Source organism: Saccopteryx leptura, chromosome X, assembly GCF_036850995.1.
Source record: "Saccopteryx leptura isolate mSacLep1 chromosome X, mSacLep1_pri_phased_curated, whole genome shotgun sequence".
In the NCBI taxonomy this organism is placed as follows: Eukaryota; Metazoa; Chordata; class Mammalia; order Chiroptera; family Emballonuridae; genus Saccopteryx; species Saccopteryx leptura.
Window position 1 is genome coordinate 65,763,642 of NC_089516.1, and position 25,487 is coordinate 65,789,128.

Consider the following 25,487-nt stretch of genomic DNA (forward strand, 5'->3'; position numbering starts at 1 on the left):
TGCCCACCCACAGGGAGCTGCAGCTGGCCACGTGAGGAACTCCACTGTAGTAAACCCGTTGGCTCTCCTGGACAGCCTCGGAGCTACAGCCCCAGACCTGAAGGCAACAGGGCTGAGCACGTCCCCAATGTGACTCCGCAGCGAATTTTGAGTTATCTCTACTTTAAAATGGGAGTGACCAAGTTACTCTGGGAAACTACCAAAGGGACTTATGTGAAATCAAGTAGATCCAGCAACAGAGAAAGAAAAAGGTGCTTCCTTCTATTGGTCTCTCTTCCTCCCCCCCCAACCCCACCAGACTTCCACCACCAACGCTTCGAGGGTGACATTTGCTAATGCAGGGCAATTTTTCATCCCAGAAATAGGAATCTCAGGGAAGGTCTTGCTCACGATAACACTCGGTACATGACGGGGACCACACAAGGTGGCAGAAATGGTGGCCGTGTGTTAGCCCCTCCCCCCTGAAGCATGTTCAAACCCAGCACGTGGGATGAGTGGCAGGAGGATCAGGTTCAGTTGATTTTTCCTCCAGCCTCACAGCCCCTCCCCAACCCTAGAGGTGTAACCATGGAGAAAAGTCATCAGGAAGTTGCATCTTCTAGGTGAGAAGGCAAGCTGCCCTTCAGAAGAGATTAAGGGCCCAAACCTTGATATGTTGCTAGGTTGCAGAAGTGAAGAGAGGCTAGCAATCCAATTCAAACTGAGAAATTTAGGGGACAGCAGGTAAACAGGGGAGATTATGTGAACAGAATGAAGGATCCAACTTGTCCGTCCAGCCTCCAGCCCGTTCCCCAGACATGCAGAACTCACACGCGCCCTTTGCAAAGAAGCTCTGTATTGGGTGCAACAGCTCTGGGGTCTCGATATAAATAATATACAAAACCCAACAGCTCAATGCCTCACATTAACAAAAATACTAAAAACTCATTAAAAATGGAGCCTGAGGGAAGAGCCTCAACCACTACCGGTGCTAGCCCGAGAAGGGGACTGATTGAGAATTCAGGGAAAAGGGCAGGGCCACATCCAGTCATAAGCAGCTCTTCCAGGTGGCTCAGTAGCGTCCAAATATGTTGGTACTGGGCTGGGGTTGCGTATCTGCAGAAAACCAAAGAGGATGAGAGGTGAGAGGCCACGCGGGGCTGTGGGTATGCACGGAGCCGCCCAGGAAGGGACAGAGCATTGCTGCCCCCAGCACCTGGGCCAGAAGCAGTGGCCTGGCTGCCGGCCCCCTCCCCATGGCCTGCACGGGGCTCTCCGGGAAGGCAGGCAGGCTTACTGGAGAGCTGCTGTTGGAGCTGCCGCACCAAAGCTGCCGTCTGCTGCTGTTGCTGGGTCTGCTGGAGCCCCTGGCGCTGGAACTGAGGTGGAAATGGGAAGCAGAAGACTGAACTTGACCCTTCGACTCAGGACCTTCCACTTCCTTCTCCATCCTCACCTCCTCGTCCTTTTTTAGCACGCCTTGACTTGCATCCTACCTCTACCCCATGGCACATGGTCCCCAACCTGATTCACTGGCTGCGCACCCAAGCTGAGCAGCCGGCCCTGAGCCCGTGGCTGTAGTGCAGCAGCTACCTGGGGCTGGGACTGGGGCTGGGGCTGGGGAGGGGCCGCCTGCTGCTGCTGCGGCTGCGGTGGCGGTGGCTGCTGCGGCTGCTGGTGTGCTTGCTGCGGTGGCGGCGGCTGCTGCTGCTGCTGCTGCTGCTGTTGCTGGGAGGACAGAAGAGATACTTGTCAGGAGCAGGGCAGCTGAGGCCAGGCATGGAGGGCTGGGGATGAGGAAGCTGCAGAGAAAAACACCCACCCAGGGTCCCCAAAAGACAAGCCCCAGCTCTCTCCCACGAGGACCCCCAGGAAACAAAATGGGGAGGAGGTGAAACCAGCTTTCTGAGACCCCACTGCCTGGCTCTTTGCGGGCACTGCCTCCGTCAGGCTTGGTAACAACCCGGAGGAGCCTGGGCCTCTCCTCTTCCAGGGCTCCCAGGTCCCCGATGGAGACCCCAGGCCTCACCCGCAGGATCTGCTGCTGCTGCTGCTGCTGCTGCTGCCGAATGTGGTATTGCTGTTGTTGTTGTTGTTGCTGCTGCTGCTGCTGCTGTTGTTGCTGCTGCTGCTGCTGCTGCTGCTGTTGCTGCTGCTGCTGCTGCTCAGGCAGGATGGCAGCTGACCGGACTGCAGCCTGCACCCCCTGAGCGCCCAGCGGGGTCAGGTTGCCTATCATGGATGTCTGCTGCAGGGTCTGGTGTGAAAACCTACAAAGAGACATCCAGAGGTCAAGGCATGGGGCAGGGACTGAGGTGGAGGAGCAGCCCCTGGTCCTGCCCTGAAAGACACTTCAGCAAGCCACTTCATTCCTTCCCCCTGGCACTGATTTCAAGAGCCCCTAGAGTCCTGACAGTTTCTCAGAAGGAAAATGGGGCTGAGACGCTACCCCAGCTCAGTGTCTCATAACCTTTATTTTAGGATTAGGAATTTTTCAATTTTTTTTAAAGTATGTTTTTTTTTCTCTCTTTTTTTTAAATTTAAATTTTATTTTTTTACAGAGACAGAGAGAGAGTCAGAGAGAGGGATAGACAGGGACAGACAGACAGGAACGGAGAGATGAGAAGCATCAATCATTAGTTTTTCGTTGCGCATTGCGACACCTTAGTTGTTCATTGATTGCTTTCTCATATGTGCCTTGACCGTGGGCCTTCAGCAGGCCGAGTAACCCCTTGCTTGAGCCAGCGACCTTGGGTCCAAGCTGGTGAATTTTTGCTCAAACCAGATGAGCCCACGCTCAAGCTAGCAACCTCGGGGGTCTCAAACCTGGGTCTTCCACATCCCAGTCTGACGTTCTATCCACTGCGCCACCGCCTGGTCAGGCGGAATTTTTCAATTTTTGTTAGCTACTTTTCTCTTATAAAAATGAAAAACCAGTCCCAGCACACGATAGGCATTTTGTGAACACTCACTGAGGCTTTTGTTGGTGGTGATGATCCCCCGTAACATTTCCGGGGCTTAAAGACAACTGAGTTCTACTGCTCCTTCCACTTTTCTTGCTGCAGTCAATACATCACTGCACCAGGCTACTGACCAGGCCCCGTCTCAAGTCTTCTCCTCAAGTCTTCTCGCACCTTCCCTATGTATCTTTTTCTTTAAAGGATTTTTAATTTTTTTTGTTTTAGATTTCATTTATTGATTTTAGAGAGAAGAGAGGGAGAGAGAGGAAGGACTGGAGGGAGGGGGACAGGAAGCATCACCTTGCTTCCCATATGTGCCTTGACCAGGCAAGCCTCGGGTCTTGAACCAGCAACCTCAGCATTCCAGGTCAACACTCTACCCCACTGTGCCATCACAGGTCAGGCTGCCTATGCGTCTTATCCACGCATTCCATATTAATCTCTTGACATGCCCAACTCCTCATGTCACTTTCCGGACAAAGAGCTCTTCCTGGAGCTGCATCTCAGTTTGCACTGAGCATTCAGGGCCCTTCTCCAAAAGCCCACTCCTAGCCGACCCCTCACTACTTCCCTGGCACGGAGTACACCTTCATCCAAGCTCTTCCCCTCCCCGTCCTCTGGCCTCTCTCATTTGGGTCGCCACGTCTTTGCTCACACTATGTCTTCCACCTGGAGCTCCCCTCCTCCCCCTCCTCTCCACACATCCAAAGTACAGCTCTCCTTTGCTATAAGCCTGACCTCCTTCATGACACCTCCACTGATGCCTCAGGCCATGTGGGAGCGCCACCCACCTTTCCTGGGTTCTCGTGTGACGTCACGGCACACACTGGCACGCCTGATTATGTTTCTCCTCAGCGTTCTCTCAGTGTTATTCTGTGGAAGTCTCATCTCCCCAACTAGAGTAACAATTCTTTTTATTTTTATTTTTTTTTATTTTTAACTTTATTCAGTTTTTTTAGAGAGACACACACAGAGAGAGAGAGATAGATAGAGAGAGAGAGAGAGAGGAGCAGAAAGCATCAACTCTCATATGTGCCTTGGCCAGGCAAGCCCAGGGTTTTGAACCGGCGACCTCAGCATTCCCAGGTCGACACTTTATCCACTGCGCCACCACAGGTCAGGCTAGAGTAACAATTCTTTGTGATAAGGGACTTCATAGTATTTTTAAAAAATATCTTTCCTCAACTCAACCAGTCCTGCCACAGAGCTGGCCACATAGTGAGCAGTTGATACCTTAAGTAAAGGGCTTTACCTCTGGTCCACCCCTCAGTGTTCTGACTTAGCTGCAGAGCCTCAACACGTGATCATGATGTCCTAACTCAGGCCTGATTAACATTCGTTAGCCCATTCGTGCTACGCTGTTCTGATAGCAGCTTGGTGCCTCCTTATCACGCAGTGCAGTTCTGACCCCAGATTTCCCCTTATTGTGGCTATATAAGCACTTTCCGTTCTCTGGGCCTAAAAGAAACGCAGGGGAAGAAGGTGTGGGACTACTGGTCACCAGGGTCCCTTCCAGCTTTGGTACTTTGTGGCAATTGGCCACATGGCCAGATGAGTGTTCTTGATGTCTCCATAAGGTCTGACCAGTCCCATCACCTCCAGGCACACTTTTCCCAAGTCAAATGCCCCTCTGCACATCAGTGGCTCTCCAGCCCCCTGCTCCCCTGGGTACCTTTGAGTGGAGGTCAGTCCGTGTCCGTAGGTTGGGGCCTGCTGGTGTACATAGCCACTGGGCCGCTGCTGCAGGTGACGAGTGGGATCTACAAGAGTAGGATTGGTAGAAGGGTGGGCGCTCTGATAAGGCTGGCTGGAGTAGCTGGGAGGCACCACGGTACCTGTGGGGCCTGCGTGCTGCTGCAATCCCACGTGAGAAACGTAAGGAGTATAGCCCTAGACAGGAGGAAGACAGAGCGTCAGGGCCAAGAGCGGCAGAGCCACTTGCTTCAGGCCCCCAAGTCTCACAATCCCGTGCCCTTACCTGGGAGGTCTGCAAGCCGTACGAAGAGCTGGGAGTCATCTGGTGGACAGATGACTGGCCCAGCATCCCCTGACTCTGCTAAAAGGGGGAAAAAAGACAAGCTCAGACTCTGGAAACACTTCCCGCCATCTTGTTTCCTGTATCACCCACTCTGCACGTCCTTGTGAAGGTCCCACGTGCCTCCTCCGTCCTGTGACCCTTAGGGGCCCCTCGCCCTGGGGGCCCTCCCTAGTGCCCCTCTCACTATCTTTGCCTGGAGCTGTTGGCGGAGGCGCTGGCCTTGGGGCACAGCAGGCTGCTGCTGGCGGTACATGGAGGGCTTGTAGGAAGAGGGTTCCAGGCCCATGACGCCGGTCATGGCTGTGGGCAGCACTGCAGGGTAGGGTGGTCGAGCCGGCAGCTTCTGCATGGGTAACCTCACAGGGCGGTACGGGTCCACACGAGGGCCGCCTGGAAAAGGGAGCACGCTGACCCTCTAGGCTCCTTGTCCTTCCGTCCCCCACTAGGTGTCCTGGCCACTCACAGCTCCTGGGAGGAGGGGTGTCGTCCCTCAGGCAGGAGGCGGCTGGATAAGACTGTCATTCCACGCTGGCACTGACCTGCAGGGAGTGGCTGGTTCTGGGTGTAGAGGCCTATGGGGCCCTGCCTGTAGCTAACGTGCGTTATAGAACCAGGGTTAGTGTGGTGCAGGAGGTCTGGAGGCACAGTCACACCGTAGGGGCCGCTCCGGCCTGGGCCCATTGCGTACTCCTGTGTGAAAGGCAGAGGAGGAGGTGAGGGGCAGGGCTCCATGGGCTGGGCTGGACGACGGGGGCCTGGATCCACACAGTTCACTCTTACAGTTCCTAAGGCCCCCCTGCCCCCCATGTGCCCTGCCCCTCCCACAAACCAGAAACTGCACAGGACCCCAGAGAAAGTGGCTGTGGAAAGGCACTGCGGGGCAGCAGTCACCTCAGTCTTGGCGGCCGGCTGGCTGCGTTTCTTGCCCTTGGTGGACTTCTTCTTGCGCTCCTCAGTACTGGCTGGTGCGGCCCCAGGTTTGTCCGTTTTGGGGGGCTCTGGAGGCTTTTTCTCAGGCTCCAGCAGGGTGGGAGCAGGGGGCTCCTCATCCTCTGGCGGCAGTGGCAGGGGCTCCAGGTAATAAGCCCGGGGCCGGGGCCTCAGGTGCGTGTGGTAGAGCAGCAAGCGCTGCTGCTCCTCGCCTCGGGCCACCCGCCGGTCCACCCGGACTGTTCCAAACCAGCCCCAAGACAGGGGCGCTGACGGCTTCAAGCCCTCAAAAAGATCCCAGGGAGAGATCTTTTGTTTGGTGGAAACCTGTAGACCCTGCTCCAGAAAATGAGAAACAATAAGCGACTGAGGCTCGGAAAATAGAAGCCAGACTTTAAGGACTTGAAGGAGGGAAATATCTGTAGGCAAACAATAACGAACAAGCCATGGACAGATTCAGGAGAGATGACCACAGGCAGACGGACAGACACTGACACACGCGCATGCGCACAGGAGAGTCAGACGGGAGCGGGTGATGAGTGTGTGGAGCAGAGAGACTGAGACAGACACTAACACTCAGAGGAAGACAGAAACAGGGAGAGACTAAAGACGGGCAGAGAGAGAGACAGAGATGGGGAGAGAGAAAACAGGCAGAGAGACAGAGGAGGGCGCAGTGAGAGGCAGGCAGAGAGTGATACAGACACTCAGACAGACACAGACAGATGGGTCAGGAAAAAAACCGAGGAGAATGGATGCATGAATGGCCTGGACTGCAGGTTTCAAACTCTGCACCCTCTTCTTCCTCTCCCTCCCTACTACACATGTTGATTATGATTATTCAACAAAGACTGCACCTGACGGATGGGAGAGAGGAAATTGTGCAGGGGTGGGGGAGTGGAGAGAGTTGTCAGCCAGACAGAGGAGCGGGGTACAGGCAGGGGTGGAGGACAGGGGGCAGGGGAAAGGAAGGTGAGTGCTGAGAAGTGGGTGGGATGTTAAAAGGTGGGTCGGTGTGGTGAGTGGTGGGTAGGAGTGAAGGGAGAGACCGAGGAAAGAGGGTGAGACCCCCAAGATGGGGAGAAAAAGTGTAAGTAAAGTTAAGTGATGAGCTCAGCACCCTAGAAGCGGCTCTCATCGCAGCGCACAATGGATGCCCTGGCACGCCGAGCCTTTGTAGCTACGAGGTTAATAACGCAGGAAAGGCTCTTGTCCAAAGGGGGGAAAGGCAGGGATGGGGGGCACAGAGGGCAGAAGATAATGGAACATGCCTCCTTCTTGAAGATGGAGTCAAAGCCAGCAATCTTGTTGCCCTTGGTGTCAATAAGGGAGCCCTGTGGTTCGCAGGTGATGACATCACGGGTCGGCTTGGGCAGTGGCAGCAGCTGGTAAACCTTTTCCAGACTGTCTGACTGGCGTTCCCCCAACTCCTTCTGCAGGCACAGGAAGAGGGGAAAAGAGCTCAGGAATACAGGAACAGAGGGATGGAGTGCTCAGGGGACGGCCCAGAATCTGGCCTGAACACACTTAGTCCTCGCTGTACGAATAACCAAGAGAAAACAGCCGTGAAAGGGCAGGGTGGAGGCTGTGGCCAGGGCCACGTCCCAGAGGCGGGGAAGCCACCGCTTGGTCAGGGACCGGGAGCTAGGAAACCGCCAGTCCCACGGGCTTCCCCCTGGCCCGCCCGCTTACCTGCAGCTTCTTCACCAGGTTCATGTAGGCACGTTTGTTCTCCTCCATGCTGCCTTGAGAGATGCTGGACATGTCTGCGGCCAGCGTCCCGTTGATGAGCACACTCAGCATGTCCAACACAGTAGTGAAGAGCTCGCTGTGACAGCAGGCAGGGAGAGCAGCAAGGAGAAGGGTGAAGACAAAGGCCACGAGGTGGGACACAAGCAGAGAACGCTGCTTAAGATGTCGTTCAGAGGGCATCAAAACCAGGTGGGGAACCCAAGGCAGCCAGTTCACAGTACGGGCCACACCGATCACAGTGGGTTGGGCGCCTGGTGTGGGGGAAAGGGGCCCCCTGGGTGCAAAGGCTCGAGGAGGCGGGCGCCTTACTTGTTGGACTGCATGTCCACGGTGCCGCTGATGATGATCTCGAGGAGGAGCACCGCCCACTCCGTGGTCTGCTGCGTGCTGCGCTGCACCGTGTCAAACATGCCGCCCACCTGCCGGGAGTGACACGTCAGTCACGGCTCAGGGCGAGGTCCAGCGCTTAAGGAAAGTTCAGTTCACAACCAGGGGTGGGTGGACTAGGGACATCTGAGGCCCATGTTCCAGTTGTGTCTCTGACTCGCTACAGAATCTCAGGCCAGTGACTTAGTAATTGACGTCTCTGGGCCTTGGTTTCCTTACTGATTAAATGACAGGAGTCGGACTAAAGGATGTCCAGGATTCTACCCAACATTCCAAAATGTGTTTCTAGGTCTCCTAGGGCCCAGCCAGAATCCATGATAGCTGACACAAGGTCCTTGCCAGGTCCGGTATCCTTAACCACTCCCAGGTCCTCTGTCTTTAGGAGAGCCGGGTGAATGCGTGTAGACCCACAGCAGCCTGGGTCCTTCCTCCTCACCCGTCCTCGGCGGCCTGGGCTTCTTCACTCTGTAGTTCTAGCCCCACCCCTCCCAGTTCTCCCTCTCACCAGATTGAGCCGCAGTTTGAGCGCCTCATGCATTAGCTGCTTTGGTTTGCAATCATCTAAGTACTGGTCATCTCGCCAATTATTCACAATCTAAGACAGAAACAGGTATAACACAGATCAGGGATCTCCTTGTTTCCACTGCAAAGCACATACAATGTTCATGGAAGGAAATGAAGGTTCCAAGCACACAGTGTCCTCTTGAGTCCATCCTTCTTGCCCCAGGGCCCGGCTCCATGCCCCAGAGACTGACCTGGTGCACCTGGCTATAGAGGGAGGTGAGGAGGCCCTCGCGCTGCTCATCCTGTCCTTTCAGACATGTCAGCACCAGTGATAAGAAGGGCTGCTGGCTCAAGAGGGACATGCTGAAGATGAGAGGAAAAGAAACAAGAGACCAGGGCTTGGAGATCAGGAAGCTTTGAACCCCATTCCCCTAAGCCCCAGACGCTACTGTTTCAAGATCGAGCCTCCTGCTCAACGGTGCCCACTCTTACCCTCGGATTTTCCCCTTTCCCGTGGGTTTTATCCTCACCCTTCTGCCCCACTCTTCTTCTGCACAGGGCGCTTCCTCTCTTTCCCACCCCTGGCCCAGCCCCTGCCCCCTCCACTCTACCTCTTCTGCTTTTGCCGGTCACGTTCTTTGCGGGAAGAAGAACCCAAGTGCTGGCCCTTCTCCAGCTCTTCCCCTGCAGCCTTTAGCACGTGCCCCTGGACAGAGGTGGGCAGTTTAGCAATGAGAGGGGCCACCAGCCAGACACCGGAGCGCTCTAGAGAGCTGGAGGACAGATGGAGTCAGTAGGGTTACAGAGGAGCCAGGCAAGGCCGGGAGAATCCATCCTCCCCTCTCTGACGGGTGGGCCTGGCCTTTGTCTCCATGCAGCGGAAACATCTATATCCCAGCACGAGAAACTCCTAAGGGACGGGTCCTAAGAAACACGTGGCTACCCAACCTGAGCACGGGCTTGGTCTTGTTGCTGCTGGCCATGTTGCTCGCAGTGTTTCCCGAAGACGACCCTGTCTCGGCTGACTGTTGGAAAACCTCGATTGTGGCCTTGGCAATGTTTTCTAACAGGGAGTTCATCTCCTGGGGAGGACAAAGGGCACAGGGATGCTAAAGATGTAGCTGGGGGTGGGGGGGAGAAATACCGACGGCAGGAGAGATGGGAGATGGGGAGATTAATGGGAAGGTAGGGCCATCACTCTGCTGGGAGTCACATCCTCCGGTCCCTTCAGATCTTTCCGATTCCCCAGCCTTCTCCTTTCCATACCTCCTTAGAGTTGTGGCCACAGAACCAGCCTCCACAACCACCCCCACTGCCAACGCCCCCACAGCCCAGAGCCCCAACACTCCCAGCCCAGCTCCCTTATCATCGCCTCCACACATCTGCCATCTTCCCATCCTCCCTTATCTCAAGAAGCGCAGGGTGGGACCGAGGCTCTTCGGTGCCCGGCTCCCTGACACATGGAAGTAGAAGTGAGCCTGGCAGAGGGCCGGGCCACCACTCACATTGTTGGGGGTCTGCTTGATCATGAGCTGCAGCTCCAGGGAAGACTGGCGCATGGTCCACTGGTCCAGGTTCTGTGACAGAGACCCCAACCCCAAGCCAGTCACCACTGTGTCACCCACAGCCACGCATCAGCCTGAGGCCAACTGCTGATCTCTTCCAACTCTGAACCGCATACTGAAAGGACCTCCAAGACTCCAGCTTTAGTCAAGACCAGGGGTCCCCAAACTACGGCCCGCGGGCCACATGCGGCCCCTGAGGCCATTTATCTGGCCCCCGCCGCACTTCTGGAAGGGGTACCTCTTTCATAGGTGGTCAGTGAGAGGAGCATAGTTCCCATTGAAATACTGGTCAGTTTGTTGATTTAAATTTACTTGTTTGTTATTTTAAATACTGTATTTCTTCCTGTTTTGTTTTTTTACTTTAAAATAAGATATGTGCAGTGTGCATAGGGATTTGTTCATAGTTTTTTTTTATAGTCCGGCCCTCCAACGGACTGAGGGACGGTGAACTGGCCCCCTGTGTAAAAAGTTTGGGGACCCCTGGTCAAGACTATACCTAAACAATTCAAGGTGATTGAAAAATGTAACCTATCTCAAAAGGTTCAGGGAAGATTTCACACCTTTCCCCAGGTGCCCATTCCAGGGCCTCACATTCCTTCACACAAGGAAGTTCTGCCTAAAACTTTACCTAAATCCTGAATGTTAAAGTTGAAGCCTGCTTCTCCTGTTTCAAGCCAGCTGCTCAAAGTCCTTTACAGACCTCAAGGCTACTGTTAGCTAATCTCCCTTTGGCATTATCTGCTCTGGGCTGAAGTGACATCATTCCTTTAACTTCTCCTTAATGGCTTTAGTTGTCTACCCACCACTCACCTGAATGTCCATGGCTGCGTAGCTAAGTGAAAAGGGCACAAGCAAATATGGGGCCACAAACTATCTCTCAGCTTACTAGCTGTGCGACCTTGCGCAAGTTACTTAGCCTTCAAGCCCTAGTTTCCTCACTGGTCGAACAGAGATACTCACACCTACTTCCCAGAGTTGTAAAGATTAAATGCGAAAACGTGCACAGAGCACTGAGCACTGCACCAGGTTCGAAGCAGACAGTCTGACGCAGTAGCACCAAGTAGCATCACTGCTCACTACTGAGCCCCGGCCAAAGTGCTGAGTGTACGAGGCCAAGAACTAGGCCTCCCAGACGCCATGCCTCCCACTGATAAGCAACAGCCCTACTCCATCCAGATAGCTGTGCCCTTCCCTAACAGTTTCCTCTCCAGTCCAGACCATTTTGGTTTGACTTTTAAATCCTCGCTGGGGTTGTTTCTCTCCCCACCACTCACCTACATCCTTGTCTGTCTTCCTGCTGAACTCCCTTTCTCTCAAGGCTGCCAGGATTTGACCCCAGGCTCAGGCCCCTTTGCTCCGCCCAAGGCCCCATAGCCCTGGCCTACCTGGAGAATACGCTTAATGCGCTGGCGCTGCGGGTTCTCCCCGTCCTCGCTGTCCAGCACACGGTGTGGGTAGCAGATGAGCTGCATGAGCCGCTGGGCCTGGGCACTACTCAGCACTGGGTCTTGTAGGTCATTGCTGTCCTCACACAGCGACTTGAGGCAACGCTCTCCTACCCATTCCTACGGAAGCTGACCATCAGTGGACTGGGGCGGCCGGGGAGGGGGCCGGGAACAAGGAGGACAGCCTGGGGCTCAGTGAGAGACGTGATGGACAGCAGAGGTGGCATGCTCATCACTGGACCCAGGACCACATTACACAGAGGCACTCAGGAGGTGCGGGGGGAGCTGAGACTGACCTGTTGGCAGATGCTGCGCAGCACGTACTTGGCATAGACATCCAGACTGGCTGTCTCCACAGAGACGCTGCGGCCACCCTGCCTCCGACCGCCACTGCCACCTCCTCCCTCCTCCTCTGCAAGTTCTTCCGTTCCTCCTGTCACAGTGAAGCCTGAGCCCTTCAGTTCCGCGTCCCCTGTGGTCCACAGGCGGGAGATAGGAAGGGCAGAGTGAGATCCCAACACGGTGCGGAGACCCAGCCCACAGCCACAGAGGTAGCACCTCCTCAAACCCTGCCCTCTGGGACAGAAATACACTTCCTTCCCTCCCCTCCTAAAGGTTGGGGAGACCACCTTCAGGAGAGAGAAAGACTGTCCTCTGTAGTTTAGCTAGCACTCGTCCCTTCCTCCCCCCATACCAAGTACAAACACAGCCTTGAGAACAGCAAACACAGCTCCATCCACGATGCGGTTCTGAGAGGCAGCCAGCAGGTGGCGGTCACAGGAGGAGCGGATTCCTACAGCAGGCTTGTCTGGGGAGGGAGCTAAGGTCAGGGGAGCAGATGCAGAAACGGTGGGGATAGGGGAGCCACACTTTCTACCGCTGGCTGCCTCAGATGGGGTCACTTACTGCCATCGGACTGGCAAGGATTGAGCTGAGGTGTCTTGAAAAGATGGAGGAGGATGCGGCAGGTAAGCCGGGCCCCCGGCTCAGAGTCCTGTTCACTGCACGCTGTGGAAAGGAAGACAGAGTGGACCGGACAGGACGAAGGTGGACCGCACGTGCACATGGGTGTGTGGAGGGGTGGGAAAAAGGGAGACAAGGTCAGGCAAAAGGTAAAAAACAATAGAACGCTGGAGGACAGGTGGGGCAGCCAGCTATTTTGTTGTATATGCGGAGCCCCTCGAAGAGTCACAAAATGGACAGACCAGGGCTGCAAATGCAGGCTCAGGAAGAGGCTCTCTGAGCCTGAGGCACAGTGCAAGATGCCTCTGGCAACACCAGAGCCCGACACCAAATACTGACTGTGCAGATGGAGTGTGCTGTGAAGTCTGGGCTCTGGAAAGTCCAGGGGACCTGGATTGGTTGTTTACCAGCATTAAGGAGTGACGGGATGGCAGCACAGCGAATCAGATCCTCAAGAAGCAAACACTGCCGAGCGATAAGGATGGCGACAAAAGTGGCCAGGGAGTCATGAAAAGACAGGTCACTGACCTGGAGGAAAAAGCAGACAGACACCACCACTCAGTGTGGAAAGAGGGTGCCGACTCCCAACTCAAAATGGTATGCACCAAAACTCTCTGTATGGCCCTGACGCCAGTGAGCAAACCCCCGCCCCCAGAACGGGCCCAGGCCCCAGCGGGACCTCGCCCAAGTCTCACATCCACATTGCAGAGGAGGTCGTTGAAACCACAAGTGCCATTGTTCGAGGAGCAGCACAAGGCCTTCAGTACTCCCAGCCATTCCGCACTCAGTGACTTGCAATAGCCAGTCAGCTCAGCGCACAGGATTGCGATGTCATTAACCCTGGGGAAAAGGACAAATGCCCTCAGGAAAAACCTTGTTTCACAAAACCTCAGACTCGTTAACTTTTCATCTCTACCCCGGCAATAACTAGGGTTGAAGTACCTCCCGGGCATCTCATCCCTCCCAATGTGGGGCTGGAGTGCAGTGCCCACTCCTCACTCAGTACACCCCATACCTATCGGGATCATGGTGCCCCACACAGACGTGCATAAGGGCATTGCAGACAAAGCTGTAGCGGTTAGCAGGGTTCTCACTAAGACTCTTGCCTAGCCCCATGTAGGTGAAGGTGTGAGCGGCAGGGTTCTCCAGAGTGTCAATCATGAATTCAGGTGCCCAGCGCATATTGGATTCTGATGGCTCCACGTTGCAATAGATGGTGTTCTTGACCTTGGAGCAGAAGTCGCTGCAGAGGCAGGGGAAACGAGATGGTAGTGTTGAAGGTCTGGTGAAGCAGATGGATGGTCAGAAAGGGGCAGAAAAGAAAAAAAAGGAGAGCGTGAGAGAGCAGGGGCCTTGGGACAAGAAAAAGGGACATGGGACAAGGCTAAGTGGACAAGAAAGTAAGCCAGTGAGAAGGCACAGGGGCATCCGGAGGCAGGGAGGAGGAGGGTGGGCCGCACAGAGGTGGGGTAGAGCCCCGGCCAAGGAGGAGGAAGGCCCATTCCTGGGAGCCAAAGGCATGAGGACGACACAGTTCCCAAATGACCCTGCAGAAACTGCAGGCTCCTGGGCTGTGCCCTGCTCCTGAAACGGGCAGCGCCGGCAAGCAGACAGGATGAGGCCCCACTCTCTACCCCATACCTCCCACCTCTCTTACCTGAAAAGCTCCCCAAATTTGATCTTTAAATGGCTACAGGAGGTGTACAGATCATAGAGATAAGCTAGGATACAACGCTCGGCGGAGGAGCCATCTGACCGGTTCATCCCGTGTTTCACTACGCCACACAGCCTGGCACGAGAAAGCAAGGTCAGGAGGGGAGGCAGAGCATGTGCCGGAGCTGGGGCCTGGGCGCCAAGGTCCCTGGACACTGATTCAAGTCTCCTGGCAATCCTCTCTCCACCCCACCTGCAGGGTGTGCACGTCCCCCAGGGAGAGCCCCGCATGCTCTCTGCAGGCCACTTCTGGTGGCATCCAGCAGGGCGCTGTGCATTCCGGCCAGTCTGAGCCCTGCTTACCCCTCGAAGACCTGTGCCATCTGGTCCTGGTTGAGGATGAGGCAGGCGTGATAGTGCCGCAGGACAGCCACGATGCACAGGCACAGGCTGGTCGTGTAGCTGCCCACCAGGTCGGAGGATTTGAGAAGCAGCTCAGCTTCGACGACACTCAGCTCATTCAGCAGCTGGCAGAGTGGAAGAAGTGAGAAGGGGCTCTGCATGGTGCACATGCCCCGCTTCCTTTGAAGGAACTGGCAAAGCCGGACTCCAGCCCCTTCCTGCGGGAGCCCTCAGTCTACAGGGACCCCAGTGCCATGTGCCACTGCCATTTGTTCTTTTAATGCCATCAGCCACATCAAAGATCCAAGCAGTCTGCAGAATACCATTCTGTGAGGTCCATGGTGGGAGCAGAGTCTATGCCTGATGCCCTGATCTGTGTCTCGAGCCTCCCCGGGGAGCACTGGAGTCTCTATTCCTGCCTGTTCGCTCATGGTCCACGCCCCCTCCCCATGCTAGGTTTTCTGCCCCTCCAGTCTGGTGCTCTGACCTGAGCCCCTACTCCCACCCTCAGGAGCTCACACAGCACCAACTCCTTCCTCCACCCTTATCTTCCCAACTTCCCACCTGAATGGCAAAGTCGATGAGGCCACTAATGCTGAGCGAGTATTCCATGAGGTCAAAGATGAACTGCACGTGCTGCACCAGGGGCAGGTGGTACGACATGCCGAGGGCAAAGCTTGTGATCTGCTCCAGAACATTCCGGGAGACCTGATAAGGGCAGTGGGAGCAAGATGGGAGTGAAGAGAGGCGAGAGGAAGCAAAAATAGATACTGGGGGAAAGAGATGAAACTGGGAGGTTTAACTGGCCTGGGGAGGGGAGGGGAAAGGAGGGGAGGGGACGGGAGAAGAGGGGAGGGGAGCGGAGGGGAGCGGAGGGGGGCACAGGAGGCCAGAATGTAGGAAGGGCTGCACTGAGGCCCACACCTGAGCAGTGACCTGGTGTTGGTCATAATGTGAAAGGTGCTGGAACTTAGCGAAGATATCTTCGGCTGTGGGGAAGGCTTCAGGCCGGCTGCGCCTCCGCTTCTGCCCATCCTCCCCACCTGAAGGGACAGCGAGGTCAGGGAAGGTGAACTAGGGGACTAGGGTGGGACAGGGAATGGAGAGAAGGCTGTGGGTGGGTGGGAGGGAGGAAGGGAGAGGGGAAGGAAGGGGAGGGAGGGCGGGAGGGAAATGGGAAGGGAGGGCCAAGGGCTGGGGGAGGGATGCAGGGACGGGGACAGGGCGGTGAGGGTTCAAGGCCCACAGACTCTGCGGCCTTGGGAGGAATACATTCAGGGAGGTGCCGGGGGAGGGCAGGCAGACAGGGCTTACTGTGAGGTACCTAAGAATGTCAGGTCTCCAGGATTCAGAGGCACAATAGGAGCAAGCTGGTCTGCAGAGGGGGGAACGAGGGGCGAAGTTTCAAAAGGACTAGAGCTCTCAGGAGACTCCAAGAGACAGGACACGGGGATGTGACTGGGGCACCCTAGGCTGGGAAGGGAAGACTGACTAGGGTGCTCCGTGGGGGGAGATCTGGTTAAGGAGTCTCAAACCCACCAGTTTCCGCTGTCCCCTTGCGGTTCAGAACCTTCAGAATATCCTTGGTGATTTTCTTGATGGCATGGCGGGCATCATCTCGCTGCTTTCCCACCCCAAACAGTACGACCAAGCGCTGGTTGCACTCATGGCTGCAGGACTCCTCCTGTATCCCAGCAGCACCGTCAGACTCCACACGGGTCTCTCCCTCCTCTAACAGCATGTGCCATGCGCCACGCCCCTGGGCAGCCCAGCGCTCAAGGCCTGCCCAGCACGCGCACCCTCGCGGGCAGCTCCAACCCCTCCGCTGGTCCTGGGGCAGAACCTGGGCTCGAAGCAGAGGGTGGCCAGATACTGCAGAAGAGTACCTGCGGTATCGGAAAGTGGGTGGCATATTGCACATGCCGCGGCTGCTCGTAAAGAACCCCGAGAGTTCCTTCTATCTTCTCCTTGGCTGGTGGCTTCACCTCCTTCTCAACGTCTGCTTTCTCGGGGGAAGGACTGCCCTTCCCCTCACAGGGCATGGTTGGGGAGAACAACTGAGAGAAAGGTGAGAGGACAGAACGTTTAGAAGAACAAAAGGAGGTGGAGGAGTATAAAGAAATCCCCAAAAGAGGAAGCATGGGGGTCCCGCAGGAGCTGCATTCTTCCACACCAGGCTCTAACTTACTGAGAAATCAGGCTTCTCCATGTCCTCAAAGAGCACGCTGGAACTCGGGTCGATGTCGATAGACTCCGAAAGCCCTGGATCCTGAGGGCACAGAACACAAGTGGACTTGCTTTAGGCACCAGAAACCTGCTCCCCACCATCTAGAAGAGTTGGCAGCGGAGTCGGAGACAGGAGACTACATTGGGAAAGCACTGGATCTGCTACAGATTTGAGCCTTGACTAGTCATTTAGCCACCATAGGCCTCAGTATTTCCTTCAGCTTTAAAATAGGGAGAAGGCGACAAAAGAACAAAATGGGGGTAGGATTACCCTCACAGGGCAGTTGTGAGGATCAAATGAAAAAGAAAAACAATGCAAGAACGCCATGTTAGCCTGACCAGGCAGTGGCGCAGTGGATAGAGCGTCAGACTGGGATGCAGAGGACCCAGGTTCGAGACCCTGAGGTCCCCAGCTTGAGCGCGGGCTCATCTGGTTTGAGCAAAAAGCCTACCAGCTTGAACCCAAGGTCACTGGCTCCAGCAAGGGGTTACTCGGCCTGCTGAAGGCCCACGGTCAAGGCACATATGAGAAAGCAATCAATGAACAACTAAGGTGTTGCAACACGCAACGAAAAACTAATGATTGATGCTTCTCATCTCTCTCCGTTCCTGTCTGTCTGTCCCTGTCTATCCCTCTCTCTGACTCACTCTGTCTCTGTAAAAAAAAAAAAAAAAAAAAAAAAAAAAAAAAATTAAAAAAAAAAAAAAAAAGAACGCCATGTTAACCGGGAAGCACTAAGCACATACTGCCCTCCTTACTGGGCAAGAGGCTCTCAGGGAAACGCAGGAAGAGACCCCCCAGGGCCAGGAAAAGTTCGCTCACCTCCAGCTTGCTACTGCTGCTGCCCTCAGCCTCTTTGCGCTCGGGGTCATCAGCAGGGTCGTCAAAGGGAGAGGGAGGCCGTGGCCCAGGGGCTCCAAAGGCAAGGTCCCCTCGGGAGATGAGGGTGCAAGTATACATGTTGTGGGAGAAAACATCATGTCGGATCAGTTCACAGAACAGCAGTACCAAGTTAAAGAATTCCACCCGCTCGCTCTCACTTCGGGGGTCCGCTGGAGGGGAGGGAAGAAGAAGAGACACGTTAGAAGCACGACAGAAGTGGGCTGAAAGAGAGGGGGCCACACCTCAGGCATGCTCCTCCTAGAGTGCCTGAGGTGGGCAGAAAGAGGATGGATCAAGACCAAGATAAACAGAAACTGCTGAGGGACAAAGTGTAGCTGGGCGCCCACCCCGTGCCCACACACCGTCTCAGAAAGGAGCACAGCATCTCCGCTGCTAGGTATATTTGACAATGCTTCGATCGTTCGTTCTGGTTTCTACTCTTCTTTTTATTTCTCTACTCTGTTAAAACTATAAGATGATGAAAGACTACAATGATGTCCAAAAGTCATTCAGCATAGGCCCCCAGATAGAAAAATATACCAGAGGGCCCTAGATTATGCTTTCTGATGACAGTAACAGGTAACTGAGTCTAGGCCGAGATAAGCAGACGTGGCAGAGGTCCGTACTCAGCATGGGAGCCTGTGTATCCAGAAACTGAAGGAGGACGTCCTGGAAAATGGGAGCACTGGAAGCAGAAAGGGAGCCAGAGGCGATGGAACCTTTCTCGTCTGCGACTTCCGATTCTCCACAGCGCTGTAAGAGAGGACAGCAAACTGCAGGACTGGTGTCTCCCTGGTTCCTCACTCCTTCCTCCCTGCGGAACCCGGGAACCACCACCTGTTGTGACTCCTCCCAAGCTTTTCAATCCCATGCTCCCCTCCGACCTCAATTTTCTTTACTGCCTCCCAGCGGAAGCCTTGATTGCTTCTCCAACTCGGTCTTCAATCCACTCCCCTTTCTACTTTCGCCTTGCTACGTCCTCAGCTTTCCCCATCGGCTCTACCACTTCGATCTTCTCCCCACTTCAGCTCAGTCCCACTAGCGCCCCGTCGGTCTCCACCCCCAGCTGCCCCTGCCCTGCTGGCCAGGTGGTCTCGCTCCTTTCTGCTCCCTGACCTCAGCTTCGATCTCCGCCTGCCTCTTCTCCAGGAGCTTGGCCACCACCATGGCGCGGTGCCGGCCAGACCGCTTGCAGCTGACAGCCCATTCACACAGCAGAGAGACCACGGCATCGTCATCTGAGGAGATCTGGGGACCAAAGGAAGACAGGAGGGAGCAGGGGCGGGCTGAGGACTGAGAACCCAGCTCCGATTTCTTAACCACTGGGCCCCATCTTAAAACACCTGAGACCCAGTAAGACCGCCTCTTCGGACATCCCGATTTTCAGGTCTCACCACCACGCCTCCTCCTCATATACTATTGCTCTTGTAATGGCTTTTGCTCCTTCTTGCTTACCTCATGGCCATCCTTGCTAGGCCCCAAGCCAAAGATTCGGTTACAAAGGGAGTCAAGAGAGTTGCTGAAGTCAGAGCGCTCAAAACTATGGCTGTCCAGCACTTCCAGAGTGTGGAGCACCCGTCCAATAGTGAAGCCTAAGGAGGAAGAGCAGCGAAGGGGTAACCTGCCCGGGCAGTCCCACTCTCAGGTGTCGTCCCTCCCAACCTCGTCCTTCCCACAAACCTCCGTGTTCCTCTCCACTGTCCGGCACCCACCTGCAGTAGCTTCCTGACACTTATCAAAAGACCAGCGGACCTCAACTGCCTGTCCGCGCTCCTTGATCTGCTGTTCGATCTCCCGTAACTTTGCACGGACCTGCAGTATTGACAAGGGACACTTCAGGGACATACCAAGGCACACAAAAGGCCAGGTCTCCAGGTGAAGAGAATAGTGCCAGGCTCCAAGTCACTATTTCTGAGAAAACAATTGAGCCTCACCTCCCAAATCTGGGAGTACTAGGCAACTGGTCCAACATACCTGTTGAGTGAAGGCACTGTTGCCCTCTGGCATGGGCAGGTTGGAGGGGGCAATAGGCAGGTGGTCAAGTGGTGATCCAGTCTTAATTCGGCTATCAGTCAGTGAGTAGTGCCAAACCAGGGCACTAGGACAACACAGGAGGATGGTCTGCCAAACAGGAGCCACTGCGTCACACTCAGTTACCATAGCTACCTCTTTAGAATCCCACTATAAGACCCAACCCTTAGAGTTCCAATCCAAAGTTATTCTAAGTCCCTGGGGCAGCACCCCTCAATCTTTAAACCCCTTCCCTCATCCACTCTCCTAAAAGCCTTTGGCATAGTATTTAGCCCTGGAAGAGAACTAACTAACTGAAAAAGAACTAACAGCCCATGAATGAGAAGTGATCATCTCCAACCAAGTACTCAGTGCCGACTCCCACCTCCCAACTCAGAAGCACCCCCACACTGCAGGACAGGAGTCCAACTTCTCTCAGGATGCCTTTTTGTTTTTAGGACATCACTTAACATTTCCTTGGGGCCACCTAGTACCTACTTGAAGGATACAGCTGAGGCCAAAAACCAGGGGCCGGTGCTGAGGGCACATAAGCAGGTCACTAAAGGGTGTAGAGGGTGCGTTGCTAGTTGGGGGCTGAGGAGCAGGGGTGGTGGGCAGTGTGCCTGTCGACTGGGCAGACATAACGTGAGCCGAGTGACTGCTCATGCCATCCAGCTGCAGGGCCAATCTTCGGGTACAGAAGTAGGCAAGGCGGCGGGAGAGGTATGCAGACTGAACGAATTCCCCAGAGTACTGTGAAGACACAATGAGCAAAACCCCAGTTCCCTCCAAGGGACCCTGCTGTCACATCGTATTCCTCCTCTAACCCTCCCGAGCCGCCCCCCACCTCAAAATCCTAGGCCTTACTCGAAGCAGCAGGGGCAGCAGCAATTTAAGCAATTCATCTTCTCCAGGGCGGATTTTCTCAAAACACTCAAGTACCCAGGTCAGGAACTCGTGTCTATCCAGCATTCCGTCCTATGTGCACCGGGGTGGGGGGGGGGAGGATTCGTTTAGCCTAGGGCAGGGGTCCCCAAACTTTTTACACAGGGGGCCAGTTCACTGTCCCTCAGACCGTTGGAGGGCCAGACTATAAAAAAACTATGAACAAATCCCTATGCACACTGCACAGATTTTCTTATTTTGAAGTAAAAAAACCAAAACGGGAACAAATACAATATTTAAAATAAAGAACAAGTAAATTTAAATCAACCAACTGACCAGTATTTCAATGGGTACTATGCTCCTCTCACTGACCACCAATGAAAGAGGTGCCCCTTCCGGAAGTGCGGCAGGGGCCGGATAAATGACCTCAGGGGGCCGCATGTGGCCTGTGGGCCGTAGTTTGGGGACCCCTGGCCTAGGGACTACTACAGATGAGGCTGAAAAAGTCACTGACAGGATGAAGAGAGCCACATCTGGGGCGAAGTGGCAGGCAGACTCCACTCTCCACTGGCAGAGTGAGATCAGGCCCGACGCAACGTCCCCCACAACACGCCCTACCTGAAACATGAACATGGCCAGCTTCTCATTGTAGTCCCACTGTCGTATTGCCACCTCTACATCATGGGGCAAGGGCCCTATAGTGGAACCGCAGCCCCCACCGCCCGCAGGCCCTGGCCGGTAGTATTCAGCCATCTTTTGCAGCTGCTCCCATAAGTACTTGGTGATGATCTGAGTCCACTCTAAGGGAGAGATAGGGAAAGGACTACTTTATTCTGTCCCTCTGCTTAGAACACCTTCTGTTCCCCACCCTGCCACCCACCACCATACACAGTCCCCCTTTATCTATGCTTTTGCTTTCAGTCTTTTCAGTAACCTGCAGTCAACTGTAGTCTGAAAGTAAAATAAATTTCCCAACTATCAACATCATCCGTTTCTGATATCCAACCATAGACAGTTATTCATGGCTCTATGATCCAGGATCATTCAAAGCAGGTGACCTTCCCTCTGATGTATCCTCAGGTCAATAGCTACGGAATGCTGCATGACAATGCCTACGTCATTCACCTCACTCCATGTCTTCACGCAGGCGGTCTATCAGCTCACATCATCACAAGAAGGGCGAGTTCAGTACAGTAAGATATTTTGAGAAAGAGGGACTACACTTACAAAACTTACTGCAGTATCTTGTCATAATTGTTCTAGTTTTAGTTACTGCTGCTAATCTCTTACTGTGTCCAATTTATAGATCATACTTTATCACAGGTATATACATATAGGAAAAAACAATAGTAAGTATTGGGTTTGCTACCATCTGTGGTTTCAAGAATCCACTGGGGCTCTTGGAATGTATCCCCCTCAGATAAGGGTGGGGAGGGACTACTGTATTTCTAAATCCTATTCATCCTCTTCGGCTCTAGTCAAATGCCACCTTCCTAAAGCCTTCCCAGGTGTCCTCAAAAGAGAGTAATCTTTCTGTCCACTAAAGTCTCAAAGAAGCGTCTGTCTCCTCTTTGACACTTACTACTTTCTATATTTAATTATGTCATTTGTACACATGCCTTGGCATCCTGACTAGACTATAAGCATGCTAAAGGCAAGGATTAGGTACTGGTCATCTTTATAGCCCAGTACACGCACACAGTAGATACTCAAGATACTGCCTGTTTAGTAATTAAGAGACTGCAACATACATGAAAAAGCAAGGAATACAGATAAGGAGAATAATTCCAAGGGTATTATCACTCCTTGAAATGATCAGTGCTGGGACCACCAGTTTTAGGAGTCACTCACCTGTGAAGGGGTCAACGACCTGTCTCTTCTTAGCCTTGGTCTCATTGATTGCTGCATAGTAGGCACAGGTCATCTTAATAAGCCAGGCAGCCCTCATCACAGGCACTGTGTATTTGGCTAAGTACCCAAACACTTCTTCCTTCTTATTGAAAATGGGGACCTGGATGGACATCACAAATAGTGAGACCACTTGTAGCCTAATCTGAGAATAGGGGGTACAGTGATGCCTTGACACATGAGCACTTTAAATCACGATCGATTTGAGAGATGAGCAGTCACTCATGGGAGTTTTTGCTTTAAGTCATGAGCGAATATTTGGATCACAAGCTTCTGCCACCCTCCCTTAGAGAGCCTGCCAAATGTTGGGTTTCACAGATTACAGCAGCAGCAGCAGCGTAAGGTTTTGCAGAAAATTAGCAGGGAGGAACCCGAGGTGGGCTCACTTGTACTGATGAAGTAATCAGTACAAGTGAGATTAAGGAAATGTTGGGGAATTAGGAAAAAATTAAACAGTTTTCTAAAAAAACACACCCAGAAAAAGTTGCAACAGGTCGTGTATTGGAGCTGTGTAATGACACTTGCTTCACACATTATCAAAATGTTCTAGAAGGAAGAAACAAAGTTCCATGAAAAGGCTTTTGTTGAAACTGCCTGGGAGTGAAAGCAAGGAAAGTATGTAGTGAAAAAGCCAAAAGTCAGTGAAGAAAATGATGATTAACCAAAGTAAAAAAATAGCAACTAAGTTTAGCAATAAAGTTACATATCATACCTAGTGTGTAAGTTACCTTTTGCAATAAATGTAGTGTTAAGTGTGTAGCGAGTAAATTGATAAAATGTATACACAGTATCATACATAGTGTGTAAGGTCAATTTTGTAATTAAATGTAGCATTAAGTGTGTGTAGAGAGTAAGTTATGTTAAGGGATAGCACATGAAATGAAAACCTCCTCCACCAGTCTCCTCCCCCTCTGCCTGCATCTTTGCCTGACTTTGAAGATAAATAACATTTCATAAACTAGTTTATTTCTTTACATTCTCTCCTATTATGTATATATGTGTGTGAGTGTGTGCATGTGTGTATGTATGTATTTGTTATTTATAAAGTACATTTTCTTATTTAAAAGCATATAAAACAAAAAATCTGTGTGGTTTTTTGGGGCCAGAATGGATTAATTGCATTTCCATTAATTTAAATGGGGAAATTCGATTTGGCACATGAGAAAAGTGAGTCACAAGCTCGGCCATGAAATGAATTAAACTCGTCTGTCAAGGTACCACTGTACTTGGTACCCATGCTCCCCACCTCCGCCTGAAGAACAGTAAACAGTATCTCACCTTCTTGGCTAGTTGTGTGAGTGGCTTAGTGCCAGCCAGGTCAGTGAACCAGGTGTTAATGGCACTCTGGGATCGTGGAGTCACCAGCCAGAAGTTGTCCTTCTGGTTCACTTGGGGCTTCCTGCGACCAGTGTCAGGGAGGGTGTTACAACGTAACTTCTCTGCAATAATGCTGCTGAAGTTGGAACTGATCTGAGGGAGGAAAATGATACATCAGGGTGTGAAGAAAGAGCAGAGAGGTGGTTGTGTCATTGACAGGCAAATGCCAATGTGGTAGCATTAGGTTATGAAGGAATACTCAGCCACTTAGGTCGTCCCTTTAAGTCTTCCCAACCCACGTCCTTTGCTCCTTCTCAGATTCTTCCAGACTTTTCCTTCAGCCTGGCAGGGTTTTCTCACCTTGGCAGGATTGAAGTTGACATTCTTGGCAGTGCCATGTTCATCCCCGGAGACAGCGGGCTGGTTATTGAAACCTTGTTTCACATTCAAGGCCGTCAGCTCATCCTGAGGCAGGAAAATGACATTTTAGCGTTTTTTCCCTTGGGTGGTGGTGGTGGGAGAGGAGGGCAGAAGGGAATAAGGAGAGATAAGGCAACAGGAAGATTCGGAGTAGCACAGACTGTTATTTAGAGCTAGGCCCTGATATCATTTGGCTCCCACTCCCACCCTCCCTAAGGTCCTCCATTATCAGAGCTCACTCAACATCACTCTTTCTGCAAGCTGGCCAAGCCGACCCAGACAACTTTCTGAGGGGACTGTGGAGAGGGGGACGCCTCCGCCTAGCCCCTCCATCGTTCCCTGGTCACACCCAGGAACCGCCCCTTGCCCCCAGATCCCCCTCTCCCGCACCCACTTCACTCTCTGCCCTATCGGGACTTTCGCTCCCACCCGCCCCCCCCCCCCCCCCTTCCCCAAACCCTCAATGCTCCCTCCAGTGCCGATCGCCGGCCCCTGGCTCTGCGGGAGCCCCGGTTTGTGAACGCACCTCCTTCTGTTTGGGGTCTTGAGGGTACACATCGGGAGGCCCCAGCCTCGGCCGCTTCAAGGGCCGGTGTTCGTAGCTCAAGATCCCGAAAGCCGCCATCTTGCCCAGCCCGTAGTGCCGGAGGCGCCAGCCGGGCCGGCCGGGGCGGGGGGGGGGGGGGGCGGGGGTACCGGCGGTGGCGAGGACGGCGGCCGAGAGACAGCAAGGGGCACGTTAGAAACTCTCGATCATTGCCGGAAACTACCGAGGGACGCCGGGAACCTTCGGACAATATCGACTTCGACGAGGCGGGGCCGGGCCAGCGTGGGGCGGAGCTCCGCGCCTGGGAGCTTTCCGCCGGAGATGGATTTCACACAGCCTGAGCCGCTCAACCGCGCGTGGCTGCGAACCTGCCGGGCGGGGCGGGAGGTAGCCGCGCTGCGGAGCTCTAACTGGCGCTGGCTTCCGGGCGCCTCGTTCGGTGCTTGGCCTGGGACGGGCGCTCCAGAGGATTTGAACTGGTTGGGAACTCTGCGTTTTACAAGCCAGTCTTCCTTTCTTCGTTTCCGCATCAGAAAAAATGGATGTACTGATATCACCTTCAAAGGACCCATGTGAAGATTAGAATTTCTGTGTGCTGACAAAGCAAGCACTCATTAAACCCCTGGAAGGCCGGGTCTAATCCCTCAAGGTCTTTTTGGTCTAACACTGAGATTGTTAACCTTTTTTAGATTCAAAACCCTTTTGAGATGCTAATG

The 25,487-nt window shown here is 53.7% G+C and overlaps 1 protein-coding gene across 8 annotated transcripts; it reads right to left on the reverse strand.

The window, feature by feature from the left end:
* Nucleotides 1-821: 821 nt before the first annotated feature.
* On the reverse strand, nt 822-25,003 carry MED12 (mediator complex subunit 12). Of its 8 annotated transcripts, none has more exons than XM_066357599.1 (46): nt 24,751-25,003; nt 24,165-24,269; nt 23,766-23,957; nt 22,431-22,590; nt 21,198-21,379; nt 20,562-20,672; nt 20,193-20,447; nt 19,659-19,805; nt 19,397-19,496; nt 19,140-19,276; nt 18,801-18,932; nt 18,311-18,437; nt 17,625-17,854; nt 16,764-16,844; nt 16,462-16,632; nt 16,115-16,259; nt 15,900-15,950; nt 15,500-15,618; nt 15,140-15,283; nt 14,537-14,700; nt 14,178-14,309; nt 13,536-13,763; nt 13,216-13,360; nt 12,928-13,048; nt 12,464-12,565; nt 12,252-12,365; nt 11,854-12,029; nt 11,498-11,677; nt 10,053-10,124; nt 9,496-9,629; nt 9,159-9,320; nt 8,799-8,910; nt 8,549-8,638; nt 7,966-8,075; nt 7,597-7,732; nt 7,176-7,337; nt 5,869-6,243; nt 5,517-5,667; nt 5,162-5,367; nt 4,918-4,995; nt 4,775-4,829; nt 4,612-4,699; nt 2,009-2,249; nt 1,573-1,707; nt 1,277-1,358; nt 822-1,095 (listed from the first exon to the last, which is right to left on the reverse strand). In XM_066357599.1, exons 1-46 carry the CDS (start codon nt 24,847-24,849, stop codon nt 1,052-1,054), a joined length of 6,483 nt encoding a protein of 2,160 aa, XP_066213696.1. In that variant the 5' UTR covers nt 24,850-25,003; the 3' UTR covers nt 822-1,051. The 8 variants fall into 8 exon arrangements, with proteins under 8 accessions (XP_066213696.1, XP_066213695.1, XP_066213693.1 ...); XM_066357598.1 differs by having other exon boundaries at nt 12,252-12,377; XM_066357596.1 differs by having other exon boundaries at nt 4,612-4,829; nt 4,918-4,992.
* Between the last annotated feature and the right edge of the window lie 484 nt (nt 25,004-25,487).

Coding starts and splice junctions, on each gene's coding strand:
- MED12 (XM_066357592.1), bottom strand. CDS start 24,849: ATGGCGGCTTTCGGGATCTTGAGCTACGAACACCGGCCCTTGAAGCGG. Junction 18,438..18,800: donor AGGCGGAGATCGAAGCTGAG/GTCAGGGAGCAG, acceptor CCTCTCTTACAG/CGCTGTGGAGAATCGGAAGT. Junction 5,668..5,868: donor AGCCGGCCGCCAAGACTGAG/GTGACTGCTGCC, acceptor CCTTTCACACAG/GAGTACGCAATGGGCCCAGG.